Source organism: Mauremys reevesii, linkage group 3 (genome assembly GCF_016161935.1).
Source record: "Mauremys reevesii isolate NIE-2019 linkage group 3, ASM1616193v1, whole genome shotgun sequence".
NCBI classification, from domain to species: domain Eukaryota; kingdom Metazoa; phylum Chordata; order Testudines; family Geoemydidae; genus Mauremys; species Mauremys reevesii.
The window spans coordinates 114,329,949-114,356,660 of NC_052625.1; the positions used below are offsets into that span (position 1 = coordinate 114,329,949).

At 39.2% G+C, this 26,712-nt stretch overlaps 1 protein-coding gene across 8 annotated transcripts in view; it reads left to right on the forward strand.

Annotated features, from left to right (window-relative positions):
* Window positions 1-26,712, forward strand: part of PTPRK (protein tyrosine phosphatase receptor type K) — a 581,996-nt gene that overhangs the window by 526,313 nt on the left and 28,971 nt on the right. For 4 of the 8 annotated variants that reach the window (XM_039529032.1, XM_039529031.1, XM_039529033.1 and 1 more), the window contains 3 exons: window positions 14,213-14,351; window positions 17,726-17,755; window positions 21,930-22,090. In XM_039529032.1, coding sequence (XP_039384966.1) covers window positions 14,213-14,351; window positions 17,726-17,755; window positions 21,930-22,090 — 330 coding nt within the window. Of the gene's footprint in view, window positions 1-14,212; window positions 14,352-17,725; window positions 17,756-21,920; window positions 22,091-26,712 lie in introns of all 8 variants that reach the window. The other 4 variants (XM_039529028.1, XM_039529029.1, XM_039529027.1 and 1 more) reach the window with 3 other exon arrangements.

The following is a 26,712-nucleotide window of genomic DNA, read 5'->3' on the forward strand; positions in this document are numbered from 1 at the left end:
TAGTTTTGTTCTGTACAGTCCCTCTGAAGCTCCTGTACTTGCCACTGTTGGAGACAGGATACTGGGCTAGATGACCATTGGTCTGACCCAGTATGGCAGTTTTTATGTTCTTATGTTTGTATATGGTAAGTTGCATGATCTCTAGCACTAAGCAGTGTTTCCTTTAGGATTGATCTGGTGATTACGTATTTTAGGATTTCCCTCCTCAAAGGGTGAGTTGCTGACAGTCTCCCTCAATAGGGGGATGTCCTAGGTATTTTCTATTCTTAAACCATCTAGGCAGGTCAGGAGTCAAAGTTTCATGTAGTGGTCCTGATTACTGTCAGTGGTTCCATGACAACTACTTGTTTGAATACTCTAAATTATTGGAAAGGAAGGCATTATATTTCTCCTCCTCTTGGCTTGGTTTTTGTGTCTCCCGAGTCCATCCCAGGTGTGGATAATCATGTTTGCTGCTGTGTTCCGGGATTGTGAGGGGGCAGTGTGGATTTACAAAGCAATTTGCACTGCAAGAAAGTTCTTTGGGTTGTAACTTTGCACCCTCTATGGCAGAGGAGAGGTTAGCTGTCTTTTCTTCCTTCCGTGAAATTACATAGCTCTATAACAAGTTTGGAACACTGAGTTCAAGGTATTCCTTGCTGCCTGTAAATTCTTGCTTGTAATTTTTATAGGTGTTTAAATTGGTTGAAGTTATCCAATGAATATTACTTTCCGTAAAAATGGCAAAATGCAGCTGCACGCCTTTGACAGTAATAACATTTATTTTCTGTGTACTGTGTGCTCCTCTATGAACAACAGAGATGATTAAAATGTATTTCTGAGGTAAAACAATTAAACATCTTGTATGGCATAATACATCATTTTCCTCTGACGTGGAATGACACTGAAACAGTTTCTGTTGTGTATGCCATGTATAAAGTGTTGCTTTTGTAATAAAGCATGTGTCATCACCTATTTTCAGAGGTTTGAATACCAACTGTCAGTGTTAATTTTTGGGGTAATAAGTGATGTATAAGGCATTTCTAATGCTTGGGGGGGGGAGAATTTTACACAATATTTTTTTTTTTAATTATCTGAATTGAAATTAACATTCCCTTTTTATTTACAAGTGAATTTTTAAGATTGCTATTCCTTTAGTTAAACAGCTTTGTTTTTCAAATCACAGTCTGACAGGTGATTATTTCATAATGTGCTCTAATTGCCCAGATTTCTTTTCTGAAAGGTTAAAAGCATGGCTTTATTTCAAAAGGATTTACTGCACCCATTGTACATTTTTCATCAGAAATGTCATAATAATTTGAGCTTGTGGCCCTACTATCTAAGGGCAACATTAGCAATGACCTGGCTGACTTTAACAGTCTGTAGGGTCACTGATGTGCAAACTGATGAGTTGTAGAAGCTTGAGACCTGATGGCTCATAATGGCTTCAAAAGACAATTATGTCTAACAACTTGCTTTTTAAGAAGCCCAGGATGAAACATTGCAGGAGTGTCCACATTTAGGCTTGGGAGATAATACTATGGATGCTACAAAAGTGCGTAATTATATATTTACACAGTAGATCTTTAATTATTCCTTTCTGAGAGCTGTTCATTTACATTGTCGGTGCTCATCTTAATATAACTTTTTTTTTTTTTTTTTTTTTTTACTATTATCAAGCCCTGCTTTCAGAAGCAGAAAGTGAATTTGACTGGTGTAGTGCGCATCTATAAAAGTGGGATTTGTATCACTCTTCGGGTCTGTACTAATTGAATGAGCTCCACATAATTGCACTCAAGAAGCTGTTATCTGAAAGTATGATTTTAAAGCCACAAAAGCTATAATGAGCCTGATTCTGCACACACTTTGCATACAGAATTTCCCTTATTTTCGATGGGAGTTCTTAAACAAGAAGAGCCCTGACATTATGAAACAAGTATCTAATGTTTCTATCCAGCTCTCACTATTTTTATCATGTCTCACGATATTTAGTGATTTTCTTAATAGCTCAGCTTCTGAGTCCTGTGAATTTGTGAATCTCCATTTTCTTTCTTTAATTTATTTAAAAAAAAAAAGTCTCTTACTCTTGTGGTTGGGGAGAAAATTTTGAAAATGTGACCCGAGTGTATTCTAAATGCTCAGTGAACAAAGGGCAAATAAAAAGAACCCCAAGGGTAATATATTTTTAATCTCATGATCTTTGGGGACCCGACTCACAAGTTTTGCTTGCTTGGAGTTGGCAATGTAGATCCATGGAATGCACTTCGACTGGATAAGCCCTACTGCAGTGTAAAATTTTGCTCGTTGAAACCCTACTAGACATGAGAATTCCAAAGCAAAGTGCAAATCTGGCAGTGCCTGGTGACGTTAGTATCCAGAATGTCTCCAAGCCTTTTCACAGCATGCTGCTTTTGCCTAGTGACATACCAAAAGATTATATTAGTGTGCTTACACGTTCCTATACAGTATGCTTTGTGCAATGGAATTGCAGAAACCTAACTCCACAATTAGCTGTTTTATTCAAAAACACGGTAGAGGCTGAACTGGAAGCTGACAGAGTCCCTCTAAGGCCTGATCTACACTGGGGCAGAGGCAGGAGTCGAGCTAAGTCAGTCTAAGTTACGCAACTTCAGCTACGAAAATAGTGTAGCTGAAGTCGATGTACTTAGAGCTACTTACCACGGTGTCTTCAATGCGGTAGGTCGACTGCTGCTGCTCCACCATCAACTCCGCCTACGCTTCTCGCTCCGGTGGAGTACCGGAGTCGATGGAAGAGAGCTTGGCGGTCAATTTATCACGTCTTCACTAGATGCGATAAATCGACCCCTGGTGGATCGATCGCTCCGTCATATGTGTAGTACAATATAAGGGAATTTCTAGGTAGGTCTCTCACTCCCACTTGGTATGGTATGCCCGCTTGCTTGCATTAGTTTTAAATATATAATAATGCATCAAGCACAAATGTTGCTAGGGGCATGCACATCATTTCAGAAAAAAACACAGTAATGGAGGGCCCAGCTGTTTCTCCGCATTCTCTGTGTATACAGATGTTGCTCTTTTTTCATGGAAATGGTGGTTAGTCATATCCATTGCACCACCCTTGTCTGGAGATCCACATGTGGGTAGGTAGGATGTGTGGGGCCAGGGTTTGGTAAAGAAGGGATGCTTTGTGTGCAACACACACACACAACCCCCGGAAGCTAGCAGTAACTTGGCCAGACGCTGTATTAACTTTTTAGTACAGCCATCATTTAAAGAGGGCCTGGTAAGCAGCTGCTTGTCTGAAGAAGCCCCTGCAATGTTCTCCAGGAGACATAGGAAACACTGTATATAAGCTTTCTCTACAGTGATGGCCCTTCGGCTATAGTGCAGTGTTGTCCAACCTTTTTGGTATGAGGGCTGAACATGCTGTTTCAAAAAGGTCATTGGGGAGACTCCTTGGTGGGGAGCTAGCACTGCCCACAAGTATAGAGCTAGCACTGCCAGCTTCCACATCTCCTTCCCTATAGTCCTTGAAAAAGGAGTGTGAGTGGTCACAGCATGCTGCACTTTAGCTATCCCCAGCTAGCATATGGTCCCTTGGAAACCAAAACCAGCTGGCACAATTTAGGGCACCATACAAGGCACTCTAACCTGGGCTGTGATAGAGAATCAAGGAACTAATACAAGAACTAGGGGTCACCAAATGAAATTAATAGGCAGCAGGTTTAAAACAAATAAAAGGAAGTTCTTCTTCACGCAGCGCACAGTCAACTTGTGGAACTCCTTACCTGAGGAGGTTGTGAAGGCTAGGACTATAACAATGTTTAAAAGGGAACTGGATAAATTCATGGTGGCTAAGTCCATAAATGGCTATTAGCCAGGATGGGTAAGAATGGTGTCCCTAGCCTCTGTTCGTCAGAGGATGGAGATGGATGGCAGGAGAGAGATCACTTGATCATTGCCTGTTAGGTTCACTCCCTCTGGGGCACCTGGCATTGGCCACTGTTGGTAGACAGATACTGGGCTAGATGGACCTTTGGTCTGACCCGGTACAGCCGTTCTTATGTTCTTTAACTATAACTGCAGTTTCTCAGCTTCTCATCGTTCTCCTGTCCTGGGCTACCCTCATTCTTTGCTAGGCATTCCCCTAAGCTCGGGCAGAACCAGTTGAAATCCACTCCTCTGGGCTCCCACAGACCCTGGGCCCTCCCCATAGTAACGGGAACTATTCAGACACATTAGTTTAAAAATCTCATTGCACAGCTCAGGGATCACATTTTCAGTTCATTATTAAGGGGAGGAGGGATAGCTCAGTGGTTTGAGCATTGGCCTGCTAAACCCAGGGTTGTGAGTTCAGTCCTTGAGGAGGCCATTTAGGGATCAGCACAAAAATCTGTTTGGGGATTGGTCTTGCTTTGACAGGGGGTTGGACTAGATGACCTCCTGAGGTCCCTTCCAACCCTGATATTCTATGGTCAAATACAAATTTTCTTCTTAATATGGTTACCCATAAGGCCCATGATTTAGAGTCTTGAGGGCCACAGTTTAGGCACCTGTGCTCTACAGCAGTGGTTCCCAAACTTTAACAACGTGTGAACCCCTTTCACTAAAATGTCAATTCTCACAAACCCCTTCCTAAAAATGAATATTTCCAGGGATTATCTCCTTTACCTGAGTATAAATTATTAAAGCAGCAATCTTGGAAATATAAAATTTGTTTTTGACATGCCTATTATACACTATTTATTATTAATTATTATTTATCATTACAGTATTTTTATTACATTATGAAAACAACAACACTCTTCCAAGATCTCACTTTCGTAGCTTGTATCACTTTGAATAAGCCTGTTTATAAGACAAGGCTCCAATGTTTCATCAAGGAGTATCAGATGTGAAACAGCATGAAGGTATTTAAGAAGCCAACTCAAAGAGTTCCTCCTACACAAGCATTCAGGTCTTGAGCAGTCCAGGCAAACAACGCACGTTACAACAAAGCTTAAACTTGTTCTTCATCATAATTTTAAAAACAATACTAGCTGCCTATTTAATTTAAAAAAGAGCAAAAAAAAACCCACCTCCCTTTCCATTTCTTATAAGGCGTCTTGAAGTTTAAATCTCCTCAGTGTGATAGATATGCTTGCTTTGATCCGCTTAGCTCTTGGAAGTCCAGGGGCTCCAGGCTGCTGGCCCCATGCTGCCAGGGATCCCTAAGGACAGCTCTGTCCGCCATTAGGGATTTTTTTCCTGAGAACCCCCTGTAACATTTTGTGAACCCCCAGGGGTTCACGAACCCCAGTTTGGGAACCACTGCTCTACAGGGAAGGTTATTAAGCCCATGTTGATTAAGTGAACAAAAACCTCTCACCTTCCAGAAAGGCAAATAGTCTAACAATCTTTCATTCACCCAGGAAAGTCTTACAGAATACATGAGTCTTTCACACAGTATATGTGCATACAGAAGTCTACTGATACCTATTGTGCAACTGGATTCCTTCAATTCCAGTACAACTTTGCTCAGGTGTTCTCAACAGACAGTTTCATAAGAAACTTTTTACAGTAGTCAGGTAATGAATTTTTAAAGCTTTTTAAAATCTTCTTAATTGTATCAAGTATCAGAGGGGTAGCCGTGTTAGTCTGGATCTGTAAAAGCAGCAAAGAATCCTGTGGCACTTTATAGACTAACAGACGTATTGGAGCATGAGCTATCGTGGGCATATGTATCCAACGAAGTGGGTATTCACAGGACTCTTTGCTGCTTAATTGTATCATTAACATCACTCTGGAAAGTCAGTAACCAGAAAATAAAACTCAAATTGATAGAAAGCAGAGTGATTTTTCTGGTCAGATGATTAAAACATAGAGCAAGTCACTCTGAAAAAGAACTGCTCATAAGAAAAACTCGCTTGTATTTCTCACAGAACCCCCAGCCCCATCCCCCTGCCGATGATAGATTCACTTATTACCTGAGTTGTATGGAATACTAGTACTCTGATGTTACCCAATATTGGCTGTTGAATCTATTCAGCCAAATTTTAATTTTAATTAAGTTTTATAATACAAGCATAAAATCATAATGTAACACAGTTTTTCTTGATCAAATACATCTGGACTTACTCATGGTACATAGTTACACTACTACTGCGTAACATGGTGAATACTCACAAAGTAATACAAATAAAAAATTAACATGTAAACAAGGCATAACATAAACAGCAGCTTCAGTCAAACACAAGGCACAGTATATCCCACTTCACAGAGCAGGAAAGCCTATCATAAAATGCCATGAGTGTTAGAGGGTAAAACAACAGGTTAAGAGGTTATATATACAATCTTGTACAAAATCTGTGGATTTAAAGCTGGCTTTTAGAAGGATGTCTGTTCACTAATAGTATCAGATAAACTGCCTTGCAAATCCTACTTGCCTTTTCTACTTGAATAACTTTGTTTGACAGAGTGGAATATCATTATTATTTTTCCTATCACCATCTCCTTAGTAAGGGTAGGTGAATAGATTTCATGCCTAGTCTCATAAATTTTCTGACGATTGTGCAAGATTACATGTAAATACTGAGCTCCAGAAGAAAGGAGAATACAGATAAGAGATGTACTATAACTGAATCTCATACATGGTGATATCATTGAATTATTATAGTATCCAATGTACAGTTCCATTATGTAAATGGGTGTTGAATTTTGAGATGATTTTGTTGAGTATGTAATAAAAATTAGTTTTTAAAAGAAGTTCAAAGTGACTACATTTATCAGAAATTTGAGGGAAAATGTCCTTCCTCTGCTATTGTCTGTAGAAGGAAAAGTTGCCACTCTCACCAACCAGTCAGGATCTCACCATTATTTAGGGCTTGTCTTCACTGCAGGCTAAATCGGTGCTGAGATTGATGCAGTGGTGTCGATTTAGCGGGTCTGGTGAAGGTGCTATAAGTTGATGGGAGAGCTCTCTTCTGTCAACTTCAGTATTTCACCTCCCTGAGAGGTGGAAGCTAAGTTGGCAGGAGAGAATCTCTCGCCGACATAGTACGGTGTAGACTCTGTGTTAGGTTGATGTAAGGTACGTCACTTAGGGGGGTGATTTTTTTACACCCTTGAGCAACGTAACTTATATCGACTTAAGCATCAGTGTGAGGCTAGGATTTAGACAGTTGCAACACTCTTAGTCAAATACAGTTCTGCTCACCATTGAAGTTCATGGCACTGCTTGCAAAAGTAAGCTGAATAGGATTTCGCCCTTTGGTTGCTACAAGAAAATCAGCATTACAGAGGTGATAACATAAAGAAAGAATTATTGGTAGAGGTGTTGCATCAACTGTAGATGGAACTGTGGAATGTAACTGCTGTTATTGTTGGTACCATATAGAAAACTAATGGGAGAAATCCAATAAGTGTGTTGGATCTAGTTTGTCCCTCATTCTCACTAGTGACTCTTGTGTGTGTGATAACTCATCTAAAAAAAAATGCAGTCCCCTCCTTGTGGATCAGAAATAATGGGGGTTGGGGGAACAGTCCCCTTCCTTCAATTTCTTATGAGAGTAATATTTCTTCCAAGCAAATAACCCAATTGAAAGCAATGGGAATACCCTGTATTAATAAAGGTTTGCAGGATCCGGTCCAGAAATGTATAGTAAAACATATAAGATATTTAATGAAATTGTAAAAATGAGCACTGACAGGAATAAAGCTGATTAAAAGGATTAGATGAAAAATACACAGCCTAGTTTCCTATAATCATTACCCCATTACTAAATTGACTATAAAAATACAGGTTTCTCTTTAAAATTCTCACTACTTTTTCATCTGATCGGTCATCAGTATGAAAAGGGATTATAGGCACAGATTAATAAAAAGTAATTTTAAGAACTGGGTAAAAGGAGGTTTTAATACATTCAGTGAGTCTGGTAGATTTCAACCATATTAAGAAAAACAGAATCCCAAGACTTGTAATGTTTCAATATTTACAGTCAGCAAAGGCAAAAAATAGGGGTTTTTTTAGTAGTAGAAAAATGTGTCAGTGCCAATGAGCACCAAAGAAGGTTTTATATTTTTACTGGCATTAAAACAAGAAATCCGCTCTCATGAAGAAATGGGAAAGAGATGTAAGGTGAAAAATTGATACAGAAGATTGTAAACAGATATGGAGAGTAGTTGTAAATCATGGGAAGAAAAAGGTCTCCTGTGTGAACATATTGGTTTAACCAAGGGGGACACATTAGTGCTGGAAAGAAACCCCTCAAATTGGAAAAACATTTTGAGCTGTATTTACCTTTTATGAATTAGTGAAAAATAAATAGCACTCTACCAAGGGTGACCAGATGTCCCATTTTTAAAGGAACAGTCCCATATTTAAACCCTCCTGCAGGTGTCCCAACTTTTTCTTAAAAATGGACAAATTGTCCTGTATTTTCTGTATTCTCCCCTGTCAGTTTTGGTGGGTCCTGCTGCTGGCTGGATCCCTGCTTGCCAGCCATCCGCCCACCAGCAGTGAGTGAGGGGGTCCAGTGACCGACAATGGGTGTGGGTGTGCAAGGCTGGTTGCGGCGTGAAGATGCAGCAAACCAGGCCAGCTGCTCTCCCTGCTGGTCCATCAGCGCAGCCTCTGCTGCATGCCGGCTCTTGGCCAGCCCTCCATCCTGTTCCCGGCCGGCGCTGGCTACGAGCTGCGGTGGCTGGTGAGTGTGGGCGGGCACCACGCAGTGGCTGGTTACGTCGCCTCTGCTGCCCACCCATCAGCCCTTTACATGCTCCCCCTCTTGCTGTCCTCTCCCTGCTTCACACCTCCCTCCAGCCCCATGGCTCCTCCATCTCCCCCCGGTGGGGCATGTCCCACTCCCAGCACTGTGTGGTCAGAGCATTCAGCTCACCAACAGCCTGGCCGGCAGGCTCCTTCCTTCCCCCACTGCTTCTGGCTGGGTCGGTGCCCCGAGAAAGCCTAAGACCCTCCAGCCCGGGGAGCTGGCCAGGAAGAGTCGAGCCCTGCATGTGCCAAAGCCCCACAGAGTGCTGGCACGAGGAAGCCTCTCCACCCCTCAGCTAAGCTCTGGAATGGTGGGGGGTAGAGGGGAGGAAGCGATTTCCAGCCAGTTCCCGCCCTGACTCTGCAGACTCCACAGCAGCCCCCCAGACAGGGGCTTAGCATCCTCTTCACCCACCCTTCCCAAGCCCTGGGTCCTGCCCCCAGGGAGCATGGGGCTGCTCCATCCCCTAGGCACCCTCCCCTGCCAAGCCACCTCTCTGGCCGCGTTTGCTGAAGGCACCTGCAGTCAGGTTCCTTGGGCCCTGGTGCACAATGCATCCTTAGGGCTGAACCCCTTCCTGCCCACACTGCACCGGGGGACAGGAAGCGGCTGGGTTATGTCGGTGGCCAGCAGCAGCGTGGAGGTCTTAGCTGTCTTTTGACACTATGTGGGCAGGAAGGGAAAAGCTGCTTCCAGCCACATGGGAGGGGAGAGAAGAGATGAGCTCTGCAAAGACACAGGGCCAGGTCATCCCTTCCCCTCCATGGCTGGAAGTAGCTCCCATCCCTTCCCTCCTGCACAGTGCCGAAAAGCTGCTGCTGGCCACATTCTAGTGTGGACCCTTACAGAAATCTGAGGGGGCGGGGGTGTGAACCTACTTGCCTTCCCCCTCCCACCCCACGTGTTGTCTCTGAAAGACACAGCGCCAGGTGCCAGGAGAGGTGGGTCCGTCCCAGGGGCCCTGGCAGGCACGGAGGTTGGAAAGCACCACGCGGGGAGGGTCGGTCAGTCACCCACCCTGTGTGTGTGCGCGCGTGTGATCCCTCCCCATGTGAACATTAAAGATAAGTAAGTAAATAAAAAGAATCCAACTCTGCAGTATTTCTTTTTAACAGGGGCTCAGTGAATTTGATGTTAATTTGAACGCTTATACGGTATAGTTCTGATTGATTGCCATTGAACACACTTGAATACCAGTAATTTTACCAGGTGTCCCGTATTCAGAATAGGGAAATATGGTCACCCTCACTCTAGCACTCAACAAGGTTAGTTTTCCATTTACTGATCACTGATAAAAGTGAATATTATTGCCCTGTACCTCAGATGTGGTTAAGGCTGCTTTGTGCCACACCATGAACAGAATCTGACCCCAGAGCCACCAGATCCAGCCCAGGGAGGAACCACCCCAATGCAAGGGGGAATCTTAAAGGGGTATATAGAAGGTTCAGACAGGACACCACATACTGTGACGATTCTCAGTTTCAGTTGTGGCCCCTTGCAGCATTAGCAGCCAGCAGGTGCTCTAATTTACACCGCGGGGATTGACCCTGCACTCCAGGATTGCTGAAGTGCAATGATGATCTTTATGGTACCTTTGCACATGCATGCACCGCCCCACACACATATACACACACACACACACACTCTTCTTCATTCAGACTCTAGAAGCTGGCCCCATGTGTTTTGTGAGACCCAAATTGTCACCTTTCTTTATATATTCCAATACATGGAAAACTTGTACAAGCAGTTACAGTAATTATAATGACAGATTGCACCCACACACATGCGCACAAATGACCTGTTAAATGAGTAATTGGACAATTGGATGCACATCATTATTAAGATGTGTACCTGAATTTCCTTTTTTTGTATATTATTATTTGTTCTTTGTCTGGATATATACATTTAGACCAGTAAAAGCTGAAAAAATTGACAGTTGTTGGAATAAAATAAATATGGAAACTGAACTCAAAGAATATTAAACATCTGCAGTTTTCCATTCTTTTTCCTAAAATTTAATTATCTGTTATATGCAATGGTTTTATTTAAACATTTACACCCTGTTATATAAAAATATAACCCCTCTGAATTAGCCCACAATGTTATATAATTTGCACCAAAGAATACATATAATATTTATTGCTGGAAGAATATAGGGTAAAATCCTGGCCCTATAGTAGCCAGTGGGAGTTTTGGCATTGACTTCAGTGGGCCAGGATTGCACCCGTAGATTTTAAGCATTTTGGATAGAAAAGATTCAGCCTAGATATGTGCTTGATCTGTGAATTTTCCAAGTAATTTTTCTACTCCTTTTTTAAGAAAGGCTAATATCTAGTATATGGTCCCATTAGACAGTAGTCTTATTTCCTAGCATTATTGAAGTATAGAATGAGCATTATTGACCATTAGTTCAGGCTCTTTAATGTAAAAACAAAGTAAATGAACATGCAACGGATACCTACCTAGGACTTGGCAGTTGTTCTAAAGGTTTGTACGGAGTGCCACATTTTGAACAGTTACAAGGACCTGAGCTCTGATATTTCTCATGGAATATAGCCAATAAAACACTGTCACCTAAGCTAGGAAAATAGTTAAACTCCTGAAGCAATCTTTTCGTCACATTGCTTGAGAAACGTTTATTTGCTGAGTTCGTATGGTGGCTTTTGAAAATGAGAACTGCATGGCTGATGAGATACTTTTAATGAAACTTAAGTAACAAACTTGGCATAAGGGTTATTATAATAGAAGTTAATATAACTTGTTCATTCTTTCCAGTCACTCTCTTCTGCCTCCTTTCTAAGTCACCATGAAAACACCACCATCCCCTCAGTGAATCAGGCTGATATTCTACCTATCATCTTTGATGCAGCTGTCTCTTTTGATGATCACATTCATGTCATGTCTAAACTTTTCTGCTTCTTCCTACACAAGAAGGCCTTTCCTCTCATTCTGCCCAGCGAAAACTTTTGTCCAGGCCCTCGTCATTGTGCATCTTGACTACTAAAACTTCTTCCTACCTACACATGACACAAGCCATCTTATCCCACTCCAATTGATTTTTAAAAAGCTGTTGTTATTAATCTCCTTTGCTTATTGCTCTGAATACATCTCCTCCCCCACTTCATGTCTCTCGTTGCGTCTCCCTTCTCCATTGCATCAATCACAAGACACTTCTCTTTACATTTAACACCGTACAGCTCTTAACCCTCCTTTGCCATCCCTCACATCCACTCTGCCAGAGGTGCCAGACTCCAATGCCCATTGATCCAATTTTCCCTCCGTCACCTTTGTGCTTTCTTCCCATGCCAACCCCTATGTCTGAGAGGAGGTCCCCATTAAACTCCATTAAAACACTACATTATCCTCTTTCAAGTCCATCCGTAAAACTCATCTTTGTTATGGTGCCCATAAAACATCAACAATAGCTAGGCAGCTAGTGTGCTATGCTATTTATGCTAAATATGATTACTTTATTGGTATATTGTCACCCTGTCAGGGGTTGGGGGATTTCGGGTATGCTTCTGGCAGCAACCTCCTAGTGGTATTACTCCAGGTTATGTTGCCCAGCGGCAGGAGTCACTGGCCACGTTGTCCAACAGTGGGAGTCACTAGCTGGGGGTAAGAGAACCCGGGCCCTCCCTGCTCTATCAGGTTCAAACCCTGGGCCCAGTAAATAGTAGTTCAAAATGTGCGGCCTAGGGCATCAGGTGCCCCTATGCCTCCTCCCTGGGCCACTTTCTACCTCAGCTTCTGTTCCTCTGTTGGCGTCACTGGTTCGCCTCTGGGTCCCTCCTGAAGTCCTCTCTGTCTGTGCTCCAGTGGGTCTTCCTCTCGTAGTCACCTCTTGTTGTCGTTTACATCTGTGATTGAAAGGTCTGGAGTGGCTTGGTGGTGAGGCCTGGGCCTAGCCACATGGGGCTTCAGCAGCTTCTTGGCAGGAGCCTGCAACGTACAACTGCTCCCCTGGTCCTTACTGAGCTGACCTGCTCCATTTTAAACTCTGCCTCGCTACGAGCATGCCCAGCAGGGGCGTCTGGGCCCAGAGCTGCTCCTTAACCCTTTTCTTTACCTGTGTGGGGTTTGTACACCCTCTCTCACATCCCCATCCACTTCCCCATTTGCTTTGTCCACTTGTTGCGTCTCATCAGAACTGTATGCCAAGACTGTAAGCTATTGTGCACCAAAACTGTTGATCCTTGTTATATATGTTCAACTCTTAGCACCTTTATCCCTGATTGGAGCCTCTAGGTGCTAAACAATGCAAGCAACAATAATAATAGTATAAGCAGTGGACAATAAATGTGTTCTTCTGTCTATCCAGCCATATTGTTTAGTCTTGTTTGTGCATGTAAATATGTATATTTGTATATTAGAGAAACAAGGTGCGTGAGGCAATACCTTTTATTGGACCAACTTCTGTTGGTGAAAGAGACAAGCTTTCGAGCTTATGCAGAGCTCTTCTTCAGATGTGAGTATATGAAGCCCACTAGTGAGTCAGTGTTGCAGATCTCCCTCTGTGCCAGTCTGCAGAGGATATGGGTCCAGGATGACAAAATGATGAGGGAGGGGGGACTGCGCTAACCTGGTCTTGGGATGTATGCGCTTCATAAGCAAGAGGAAGGAAAACTTGGATAAGGGACTCAGGAGACTCAATTTTCTGTTCCTCCACAGATTTCCTTTGTGACCTTGGACAAGCATTTAATCTCTCAGTTCCCTATCACTACTTCACAGGCATGTTTTGAGGATAAATACATAAAAAGATTGTTAGGTCCTAAGATCCTGTGGCAATGGGGCCATATAAGATCGACAGGAAACTAGAACAGCATGAGGCATGGGGATGTGAGTGAGGGAGGTCCTAATATTGCAAAAATATAGCAATGGTTACATTAAAGTGTAGGAGATTATGAATTTCCATTTTTTATTTGAGGGATCTAGTGATAAATAATTTAAATCATCTAGTAAAAATTTATTTTGCTTTTTATTGTACAAAATTTAGATGGCAAAGTTAAGTTTGCATAAGTGTAAAATGGGCAGTGTGAGTGGAGGATATGACAATGCAAATCATGATCCTTCTAATATCCATTTTTAGGCACTTTTTGGGGTGTCTTTTGGTGGGGGGGAAATTGTTGTAAAGAAAGTATTATTGATTTTGGGTGTTAGCTGGAGTCCATAAAAACACATTTTCCCTCTGTTTTTTAATACTAGTGTTTGTTTTAAACTATATATATATGCATTTGTATATCAGGTGAATACTATGAATTATACACACACACACACACACGCACACAATACAGTGTGTGTGATGTATCTGTAGAAGTTCACAGTATGTACATCACACATGCATGTGCATATACACACACACAGAGAGAGTGTTTGTGCATGTGTTTGTGTACTGTATTAACAAAATGTAGAAACTGTCTTTAAAGAACTTTTAGCTCATGATAATTTTCCTGTCAGTGGTAATTATATGCTTTAAGTAACTTCTTTTTGGATTCATTTAGCAGCAGCAACAGAAGAACCAGAGGTGATTCCAGACCCAGCCAAGCAGACAGATCGTGTGGTGAAAATAGCAGGAATAAGTGCTGGAATTCTGGTATTCATCCTCCTCCTCCTAGTTGTCATATTAATTGTCAAAAAAAGGTAAGAATATTAAATTTTCCTGTCTCCTGTTTCTTCTATACTGAATAATCCAAGAATATTCTTTCACAGATCATTTCAGGGAAAGACAGTTGTCAGGACCAGTAGCTGAATAAAATATATATATTTCTGTTTTTGTACTAAATTTTGAGATACTGTATATGTAAATAAAATGAGGATTGCTGTCATTTTGAGGTCTAGTAGCTTTACTTTTTTGTTCTTTGTTTCTAAGTAGCTTTAATTTTAAAGTTGTAAAAGTATACAGGAGTGCATAAAAAAGATATCATTGAAATTCGTAGATTCTTTATTTATTTATTTTACCTTCCATATTGTAAACTCTATAGAGATTTGTTTCCATATGAAGTCCTTATGAGTCCTTTTTTATAAATTATCTGACTTTTCTTGCAAAATATTTTTAAAATTTTTGATATATTTCGCTCTGTTCTTGTAAATCTAGAAAATAATATATATATTTTGCAAGAAAAGAAAAATATTTTCTATATATATATATATTTTAAATCACATTACATCATTATAAAATTATCTAGTGAGTCCTTAGTGCATGAATTTTTTATTTAAGAAAGTATTAATCTGAATGAAATTCAAGTGGTTTTAGTACTTTTCATAGCCAGAAAACAAGCAATAGTGCCATCTTCTGGAATTATAAAATGATAACTCTCCACAAAAGGCTAATTTCATTTACAGAGTACTACAGTATAGTACTCGTGCATTTTAAAAATATGCTTAACTTTTCAGTACTTTCAACTCTTAACCTCCGCATAAAATTTCATAATCTATTTTTATAAATTCTTAGTCAGAACATCTTAACTATTATTACAAACAATGAGTCCGTCATTCCCTCTTTTTTCCCTACACCCAATCCTTGACCCTGATCCCTTTCAGGATGCACAAACCAGCATGTTTTGCTTTGAATGAGATCTTTTTCTTCCAGAGGTTTGTGCATTGCAGTTTCCTTCTTTCCCCCCCCCTCCCCCGCCCGAATTCTTAACAAAGAATATATTTGTAAATGTTGCATATGTTAAACTGAAATGAAGTTTTCTATTATTTTTTAAAAGTAGAAAAACATTAAAATTGTGCCTAAGATCATACTATATGTTATAATTAATGGTTTCCATTAGATTTTTTTAATTTATTGCCTCTTTACAATTACCCCTGGAGATATATAACTTGGAGAAGAAACGTCTGCATTAGAAACATTAGGTATGCTTATAGTATTCTGTGTTAGTTAGCTACATATGTGATTTTCCAAATAGTGCTTTCACTTCTCTCTGTCGTCTACCTCTGTGGCTGAGAATTATATGCATATACAAAAGATCAAGTCATAATATTTTAAAAAGACATAAATTCTTCTTATTTTCTCTATTTATACAAATTGTGAAGAGCAATATATAGATTTTTTTTCAACTTTCAGCAAGGAATTTTGCTTGATCTGTATTGCAAGATATATCGCTGGGACATATCTTTTCACCGTGGTCCCCTCATCTTTGATACAAGATTGTATGTGACTAGCTCCCCATTATATATTGCCAGTCACTTCCAAACGGGATTGGCTAATCTTGTGGGTAAGAACTGCATAAAACTTCAAAGGGTGTGTGAAAACATTCATTAGCAGATGTGTTCATTCGTACATTCCGAGCCTTCCTGAACTCTTGCTTTCACTAGATTTTAAATGAAGCTTTAATTTCTAATGTATTAAATAGCTTGATGAAGATAAATTAACGTCAGTAAAATGATACTTTAAAACTTTTCTCCCTGTCTGAAACCCTGCAAGCAATAATATGTTAGAAGTTATACTTGATCATCTGTCTAAAAATCCATAATACATTAAAACTTATGTAACATTCTGTATTCAAAATAGGTGGGAAAATTAACCTATTTAATGAATCTTTAATGTTTGGTAATTTTTCACAATGATAGTTGAATTGGTCTGTTGAATATATAATAGATCTTTCAGTTTTTTCCCCTCAGAAAAAGTGGACAATTTTTTAGATCAACCCTTAGTCAAGGTCACTTACAATAAATATATAAAACGTTAAGAGAATGGTATACACATACCTAAGTTAATTCAGTCCCTCTGGTGAATCAGGAGAATTTGTATAATAAATCCATGAACAGATGGAACATCTTTCTCTCTCTCTCTCTTGCACACACATATACACATACTCTTGCACATGCAAATACACATTTCAGTTAGGTTTGGTGGGATTGAAAATTTGATAAGTTACATATCAGCATACATATCCAGTGATTCCATAATGTAGTATCCCTTTTGATACCTGAGATTGATTATAGCTATTATGTAAAAAAATTAACAATACAATGAATTTACTCATTCCCATGGGTTTAATAAGTCTCATGTTAACATAGATCTCTAAATTTGATTAAATGTGGCTTTATCTTTTAATGAAGAAAAAAACGTGAGTGGTAAGCCGTTCTGTTCATGATTTCACAAGTCTAAGAGACGGTTTGTGCTTTGCCTGATCACTCTGTTTAAATTGCTTTACATTCAACTGGATGAAACTCTATTGGCTCTTACACAGTTTTACAAAGTAATCAAACTAAGAAAAGGGATACTGCATCTTTCAAATAGCAATGCCAGCTTTTTTTAATTGTTGGATTATTAGCAAATGTACTTCATTTCCTTCCATTTGTTTACCTTCCATATTTTTAAATGCTTAGCATGCATACATCAACATTTCTGACTATAAGATTTAAAAATATAAAATATATGTTTGCATTCAGCAAATTTGTGTATATATAGGTATCAGTATACACATACATCTGCTGTAAAATGTGTATTGTGTATGGTGTGAGTGTACACATATCAGTACATACAGTATGTTTGCAAACATATATGTACACCTGTGTACCAGTAAAGACTTTAAAATGTCTTCATTAAATTTAGTGGTTTTCTGACCAAGTATATTAATACAATCTTTAGTTTTTGTAACTGAAAAGTAAAAAGCATATTTAATGCACAGGCTTTGTACACAACTATTCCATTTATCATGACATTTAGGTAGTAATTGATCATCATACTATGCTGAACTTCATGTTGAAAATACATAATCCATTTAATTTTCCATTTTTTGGCAGTAGATTAAATGTCAGCATGTAATTTTCTCAAATGATCTCTCTGTAAAAACCAAATCATTTTTATATGCTAGTGTATTTTTTTAATTGCATGGCAAAGTAAAGCTAATCAGTGCATGAGCAAGTTGAAATGCTAACTGAAGAAACATGAATTTTTCAAATTTTTTTTAACACACATTTCTCTGCTTTGTTCAATGTGACGGAGTCACGCTTTTCATTCACCATTGCTTCTCTTTTTCCACTGTCTGTGATTTGCTTGCCAGGAGGAGCTACTATTCTTACTCCTACTATCTGTAAGTAGAAAATGGGTGACTTACTACTTTACATGTTTTAAAGATGCAGTATCCCTTTTTAAAAAAAGAAAAAATATAGTCTTTATAATTTTGCTAAATTTCAATTATTGATACATTTCCTTGGTCTGAGGGAGTCTAAAGGTTCCCTTGTGGTTTTCCTATTTTACCTTGGTTTTTTTTTTTAAAGGGATATTGTATTTATAACTGTATATTGAGATTTTTACTCTTTGCCTACCTTTTTTCCCATAATTATCATTTTAGTTAGTATAGTCACATTTTGATTTGCATTCTATATCAAACTTACACATCACACTACAAAATGTCTTGTGTAGTAGCTGTCACATAGGGAACCATGGTTGTGAATCACTATTTTTTGTCTTTATTTAACACAAATAAGTGCATTAAAGAAAGTACTTTTGCAGCTGATACTGCGTAACACCTGTAGTGTGCAAATCAGATGTAAATTTCAAACATGTAAACAGCTCTTGCATGCTGCCTGGAGGGCAGGATGTTTACAATGGTGGGAGCAACAATGGGAATTGTTTTTATAAAAATGTCTGTTGTATACAAGGTCCTTCGCTATTGCTCATTGGGCAATCTGCATACGCAAGCAAAAGTATTATTTTATATTGTATAGCAGAAACTTTGCTTCATTGTAGCAGAACTACATTTTTGTCTGTGTCAACCAGATGAATTTTTGTAAGACCTGTAATGATGTAGGCATTGACTGAGCAAAGTGCTTGAGCATGTGCTTAATTTTAAGGATGTGCATGAAGTCCCATTCATTTCAAAGGGACTAAAGCAGTGGTTTTCAAACTGTGGGTCATGATCCAGTACTAGGTCGTGGAATGGAAGACACTGGGTCACAGTGGCTCTGGTCAGCACCACCAACTGGGCCGTTAAAAGACCCATTGGCATTGCTGCCTGGCTAAGGCAGGCTAGTCCCTACCTGTTTTAACACTGTGCTGCACCCCAGAAGTGGCCAGCAGCAGGTCTGGCTCCTAGGCAGGGGGGCCACGGGGCTCTGCGTGCTGCCCCTGCCCCAGGCACTGGCTCCGCACTCCCATTGGCCGGTTCCCAGCTGGCAGGGGCGGTGCCTGTGGGTGGGAGCTGCTTGCATACCTCCGCCTAGGAGCCAGACCTGCTGTTGCTGGAGCGCAGTGCCAGGACAGGTGGGAAGCCTGCCTCTGCACCTCTGCTGTGCCACTGACTGGGAGCCACCAGAAGGAAGCCCAGGCCCCAGCCCTGAGTCCTCCCCAAACTCGGAGCCCCTTCCTGCACCCCAAACTCCTCATCCCCGGCCCCACCCCAGAGCCCTGACACCCTCCTACACCCAACCCCTGCCCCAGCCCAGAGCCCCTCCCACACTCCAAATCCCTCATTCACAGCTCTGTTGGGTCGCGGGCGTCAACAATTTTCTTCAACTGGATCGTGAGAAAAAAAGGTTTGAAAACCACTGGACTAAAGTATATGCTCAGCAAGTGCCTGATTATGGATGCCCCTCTACATTTTTGTTTAAACAGGTTATTTACTTGACTTCATTTAATAAACTGAAAAAGCTAACCAAGGTGTTGCAAACTAACAATGCCGTTCTCTGCTTCATTGTGATGAATTATAATTTCCTTGTTAAATAAGAATTGCTTCAGCCAAAGATAATTAACTGCATAGTTTCATACTATGATAGAGCACTTTTTCCCTCTTGACACCCCCTGAAACACCAACCTGCCTTAGGTTTATGCACTTGGATCCTTTGATAGACAATGAGAAACATTTATGCTTGAGTCAGTCTCAAGTACTTGCATAATAAATTGCTTAATTGTCTGACTGGATGTGCCTCTAGAAAAGATCAGGCCTACAAGGAGTCAATACATTGTAGTGCTAGAACAATGGGCCTTTTTTGAGGAAGTTGACACAGAGCAGAAGAATTAGTAGTAAACTACTGTTATACATTAATAAGTTGTAAAGCTTTTCAGTGGCTGCTGATTTATATAGCATAGCTAGCAAATTTTGTTACAAAGTGGTGCTTTAAAAGGGGGCTTAGTGTAGCTGAGAGAGTAGACTTTATAACCTTTTTTGTTCCTTTCCAGAGCTGGCCTTTAAAACTGGGAGCTTTAAAGTCTGGAAAATATCTGAAAAGCTTTGATACTAGAAAACTAGAGTCTGAACTAGAAATGCCAGTTTCAGAAAAGCTTTGACAGAATTAGAGAGCAGTAATAAATCTGGAGCATTTTCAGTTCTGGGGCTTCTATTTCTTTTTACAAATGTAAAGGTTTGTTCAGCTGGAGTATTACATAAACAAACCTTGCTAATTACTCTAAAAATGCCTGCCTGGAGAAAACCTATATCATAAAGTGTTTTAAGGAGACACCAAAAATGTATTATTCACTAATGGAATCATGTGAACATGTTTATTTTTGGACATCAAAATTCTAAATTTTTGACCCCTTGAGCTTTAATTAAAGAATAATAGTCTGAGAAGATCTTCATGATTTCCTTAACAGACTGGTGGTTGTTAGGATGAAAGTGTCAAGGAGAGGAAGGAGTTAGATCAGTCTAAAAATCTTCCCTGCTTGATTATATATGAGGAGACCAGTTCTCAGATCTGCTCTGCCTTGTCTATCTTCAACGCTTCTTGGTGGGCCTTAAAAACTGAATAAAGTTTGTGAAACCTGAGAAACAGACTTCAAAGGAATTAGTATCTAGTGAAGAGAGAGCCCCCTTCCTATTTTGGACAGCAGCGTAGATCACTTCCCTATTCTGGTCTGTCCTAAATCCTAGAACATACCAAGCTGATGGCATACATAACCTACAGTAGTGTTTTCCTCACTAACCTCTCCTGTGTAGCTGCAGAATATTGAAATTTTGCAGCCAACACTAGAAGGCTCTAACAGAACTTTCATCCCATGAAATATAAGATAGATATGCAAATCGTAAAAGCATTTAACACTATGGTAATAACATTGCTTTTGGACAGAAAAAGATCATGAAATTAAACTGCTTTTAAAAAAAATAGATTTTCAACATACAGTATTTGCTATGCTGATTACGTCTTTTCTATATGGTGCTTGTGGTTCATCCAAGAAGACCATGCTAAATGGTTATCTTAGCCAAACTGCTTTGAGCTGTAGTTGTTACTACAGTAACAATTTTGAATATTTTAACAAATTTATTAATATAATAAAATGTATGTAGATCATTCATAAAGACCTAGAGAACACTTTGTGTAATACCTTGCACATTTAAGACTTTAAATACAGTAGTCTTAAAATGATGACTATAACCTATCGACTCTGACTTCAAAGGGCAATGAGTCACTTGCAGTGCCGCATTCAGAAGGAGAGTTTATTGAACTATTTCCTCAATGTGCAGTTCATGTGCAGCGACTGTTAAATTTTGGTTTTAGCTATACAGTTCAGGGTGCTACGGCATTTGTGTGTGATACAGTCACAGTCTGTGGTTGCTCAGTCAAAAAATCTAGTGTTCTCAAACTGCATAGAATACAGATTTTTCTGAACAAAAAAGTTAGCATCAGGAACGATAAATTTCGTACCATTGTGTATGTAAAGGGAAGGAGCAGCTCCTAACATGAAATGTACCATTAATCTGCATTGAATAATTATGTTGTGTTGTTGGATTTCTTGGCTAATACAGTAATCTCAGTGGTAAAATGATTTTTCCCTACTAGGAAGAACAGGGAGTTATCCAGTTATAAAATCAAAATGTAGACTTAAATGGGGATGGTTGATAAAATTGCATGTACAGATGATACCTATTTATCATTTTAGTTAAAATATAACTGCAATCTCTAATTTGTTTATATTAGTATAATTACTCTCGGGAAAAAATTAATATCATTAGGTACAGAAATAAGAACTTGCCTGGGGATTGGTCCTGCTTTGAGCAGGGGGTTGGACTAGATGACCTCCTGAGGTCCCTTCCAACCCTGATATTCTATGATTCTATGATGTTAAAGTATTTATGCAGCATAAATATTATATTCTCTCTTTCTCTCAAAGAGCAGGAAATATAATTGCAGCTATGCTTATTGGATCATCGGCCTTTGCTTGTTGCCACCAAGCCCCACTCACATGCACCATTAATTACTATTGCAGGTGTTAATGTTTCATCAAATATTAAGGTGTTTTGGGTTTGTTTGTTTTTCTTGGCTGGGCAGCAAACTTGCTAAGAAACGCAAGGACGCCATGGGGAACACCAGACAAGAAATGACACACATGGTGAACGCGATGGATAGGAGTTACGCTGATCAGAGCACCCTTCATGCAGAAGATCCTCTCTCAATCACATTTATGGACTCTCATAACTTCAGCCCCAGATGTAAGTACAACAGTGCTAGATCCTATTGACTGTAGTTGGCTATAAGGGAATAGGAAAGACAGATTAGTGTGCTTTTCTGGTTTGTTGCGTATAGCATTGGTTCTCAACCAGGGGTATGTGGAGGTCTTCCAGGGGGTACATCAGCTTATCTCAATATTTGCCTACTTTTACAACAGGCAAAAAGCACTAGTGAAGTCAGTGCAAACCAAAATTTCATACAGACAATGACTTGTTTATATTGCTCTATATACTGTACACTGAAATGTAAGTACAATATTTATATTCCATGGTAAAAATGAAAAAGTAAGCAGATTTTCAGTAATGCTGTGCCGTGACACTTTTGTATGTAAGCAAGTAGTTTTTAAGTGTTGTGAAAGTGGGGGTACACAAGACAAATCTGACTCCTGAAAGGGGTAGAGTATTCTGGAAAGGTTGAGAACCACTGGTATATAGGACCAATCTCCAAATGTATATTTCAGTGGGAGATAAGAGAAATAAAAGTCTTTAGAAAGGAATGCTTATGTATAATGGGTTGGGAGTATTTTTCCGTAGGAGTGTGTCATGTTGTTTGATATACTTGCAGCCAGTTATAGTTAGTACTGATTAGTACACCTTCTAGAGTCGATTCCGTGTTTTTTATAGCACCTTTTTAAATTGCATTCCAAAATATTCTTTACCCAGGCAAGGGCATTGTATACCAAATTATTAAGTAATGACTACTTTGCACAATGTCTGTAACCATAATCAATTAGCTTTTATTTATTTTTTTGCATGAGCTCCAAATAAGTTTCTCCCTTTTGGAGGTGAGGAGGTTGCAACAGGGAACAATTTAACTTCCCATCCTTTTGTAAAATGCATGTTTGCTGGCATACTTGGAGGTTTGCTACATACTTTTATTTCTTTGAAGACAGGAAAGGTTACTACTGAAATGTGTAGTTTTGAGGATCAACACCCCACCCCCACCCCCCTCAGACACACACACTCCCTTACTACAGTACTTATAAGGTCATGAGTCAGGAAGGCATTTAAGTTTCACTTAAGTCAATGTTAAGCATGTGATTAAGTGCTTTCCTGAATCACGGTCTATATCAGTACTTGCAAATACTTCATGATTCATTTCAGAACTGAGTAGTAATTATAACAGTGATCTTTGATCTGTTGCATTATTGCTCCTTAATATTGTTGGAAAACATTTAAAATGTAGGTAATAATGTCAAAAATTAGTTTTTATCTTTTCTGCACTTGGAGGCCATTAGAACTCTGAGCAGAAACTCTCTTGTTGGTTTGGCAGCGTTGTCTTATATTGTGATATAGGAAACAAAATTTGGGGGTAACCTTAGATCTCGCTGTTCAGGTCAGTCCAGCTCAATATGCTGTGGAGATAACATTCTTTAAGCATCTCCTATCCAATTTCAGTTTAATACCAACCTAGCTTGCCACTTCTGTATGGAGTTAAGGTGCTATACTAGTGGCTGTGTACAATTGTGGCTAGAGTTGGAAAGAATTTTGCCAGCGACTGCTAATTCGTCAGAATCTAAACAGAACTCAAGCAGGGCTCCTATGGCAACCTGCCTGCCAGGCAAGTTTGGCAACCTGCTTGGTTTCCTGACAGCTCTCTCACCCAGCTCCTCAGCAGCCAGTCTGGAAGCCCTAGGAATGCTGACTCCCAAGCTTTCAGGGTCTGCAGCTTTGGAGCAGCCAACCAGCCAGATTGCCCAATGGCTCTGACTTTATTCCATTTTGCAAAAAAATTTGAGTTTTTTTGTTCTCGTTCCAAATCAGATCAAATCAGATTTTGAAATATTAGAATTGTCCATGAAATGGAATACATTTCTCCCAACAGCTCTAATCAGGGCCTGTAAAATCCTGCCAGTTTTAACTAAGGTATGGTTACATCAGTATGTGCAGCGTTTCCTTGTTTTTCCCCTGTACTTACTATAGGAAATACCTTGAGTACTGCAAATAATGAGGCTATTAACTGCAAATATTTATTTAGTTTTCTAAAATAATTGGCAAGCTTTTAAGGAACACCCTTTTGTTATTGGAATTGGGGTATGTGGGTAAATGTTGCACGTTAAAGGATGGGTTGGGTTGAAAAGGAAAGTCATAGTTCTGTAAAAGTGAACTATCATGTCACTGCTAATGAAGACTAGTGAGGGACCATGTCCCTTTCAAGAATAAAAGCTTATTGAATTGACTTCATTGCAAATAAGAATCTCTTCTGCTTGTATCTTATACATAGGACCATCATTGCCTAATTTAATGCAGCTGAAGTTTATTTTGTTTTAGCTATTAATATAAATTTACTGCACATAAGAGATCCCTTTTCCCCTCTGTTATGTATGATGTCTAGTAAACTGGAAGTATACAGTCTCTGTTTGCTGTAACAAAATTAATGGGAGTTTCACTGTGCATTTTATCATGTTGTTTTTCTTCTTAAAAATACACTAATTGAGGGTAATGTATTTCTTCATGAGCTTTGTTTTCCTGCAGTGCCCAATGATCCACTTGTGCCGACTGCTGTGTTAGGTGAGGACCTAGTCCTTCATCCTCTGTTCCTGCATGGATTTCATCTCCTTGCATGGTTTATAGCTCTGGCAACAAATACATTGTATACAGTATTGAAGCTGCTTGTTTTACATAATAGGTAGCCAAGCTATTATCAGACAATGCAGGTATATTCAACTCTGTACTCAGTTTATCAGCTCAGTTAAAGTTGAAATTAGTGTCAATGCAAAAAAAAAATTCTTTAATTCTTGCATTTAAAATTACTCTGAGTGCTAAGTGAATAGGAGCAAAATGATAACAGTTGTGAAATGTTATAAGTATTCACCTCCCCGTGGCACTAGGACTAATCCAGATGAATCGATCTGTGAGGCTAGAACCTGGTGGGGGAAAAAAAACAAAAAACTGTATTATGATTAGATAGCACCCCAAGCTCTATTTTCTAACTAAAGAATTAGGAGGAGCGGGAGATTAACCATCTAATATGCAGGAAAGATTAATAAAATCTTGATTTGTGCTTTCCACCCTTTATGTAATTACAGTTTTCAAATGCCCCTGAGTTGTAGGCAGTGGTGACTTTGGAGTTATTTCAAAAATTGAAGAGGTTTTGTTTTGTATTGTTTTGTTTTGTTTTATTTTATTCTATTTTTGGCTTAACAAACAATATGGAAGGACTTTGTTTGTTAGACAATGGTTTTAAAAATGCAGTGGAAAAATAAAATTTGTATCCCGTTTTCTGACTTGATACAATCTAATGAATGATATTAGAGTTCAGTCAGTTACCATGGCTGGTTTACTACTAAAAAGTCAGCAAAATTAGACTTATTGGTTGAGTGGTATTTAAAAATTGAACTTTCCCTAATGTGTTTCTTTGGGAGGCTTTTTTCTAATACGCATTATCTCAGGCTTTTACTATTCATGTAGGCCATGCCCAACTATATTTGCAATGACATTAGAACTACTGAAACTACTAATTCATCTAGGTGAAACAAATTTGTAGATAGCCAATGGTAAATCTGTTGAAACTATACTGTGACATATAACTGTGAAGAGCAAGCCCTAGGGGTTAATTGAAGGAGAGTTTAATAGTTTCTGTATGTATTCACATCTTAGCATACTTTTCATTTGTTTTTCACAGATGAGCAGTTTTTCATATGACCAGAACTATAGCAAATAAGTCTTATGTTAGCTAAAGGTTATGTTAGGTTGTAGTGGTACTAGACATATGAATGATTTTTTTAGTTCATTTTCAGCACGTTAGTGTCTCATTCCATTCTATATACATTACCTAGTAGTAAGTTACTCTGATAATTTTGGTTTTCTTAGATCCATACTATTCCATTGGATTCAGTGGGGAGCTCTATTTAAAAATCGATGGCGTGATATACTCCTTATATTTTAGAAACTATTTGAAATATTATAAAGCCTCATAACTTTTAATGCTATTTATCGTTTAGTCATTTTCTAATCTAATACAGACTTCAAATAAATTTCTTATGTTCTTGTTCACTCTTTGGTTTTTTTGCTGCTTCAATGGGTTAAAGTGCCTATTACTGGTAAGTATATTGGAAGAAACTATAGAGAACTGCACATCAAGAGAATGTTTGAAATGTGTATGGTTTAGTATGTATAATACCACAGTAAAAGTGACTGGTATATGTCACTCATGCTATTAGGGGGTTTAATGAGGCATAAATGTATTGAAATTAGCAACTCTTGTGTAACAGCTTACAGAACGAGGTTACTTACTTTAAGATTGCATTTGATACAGCATTCAAGTTGTGTGCACCTTTGGCAGAATTGTAGAGAATATTTAAATGCAGGGCTCCCTGTCCAGACCTTAAAATGCTGGCTATATTGCTAGGGCTTTCTGCTTGGTTCTTTGGAAGGGACAGGAGTGGACTGATTGCAAAGTAGCATGTATGGGTGTTGGATCTCTTATGGAATGACTTGGAATGATAAATCAGCTTTTGCCTAAGAAAACATGAAAACAGCAGCAACATACTTTGAGTGGCCAAGTAGCCAAAATCTGGTTTCTGTATTACATTCTATCTTCCTAAATACCACCTGTAATTTTAATTGGAATTTTGAAAGTTGCATTCACCTTTACTTCCTGT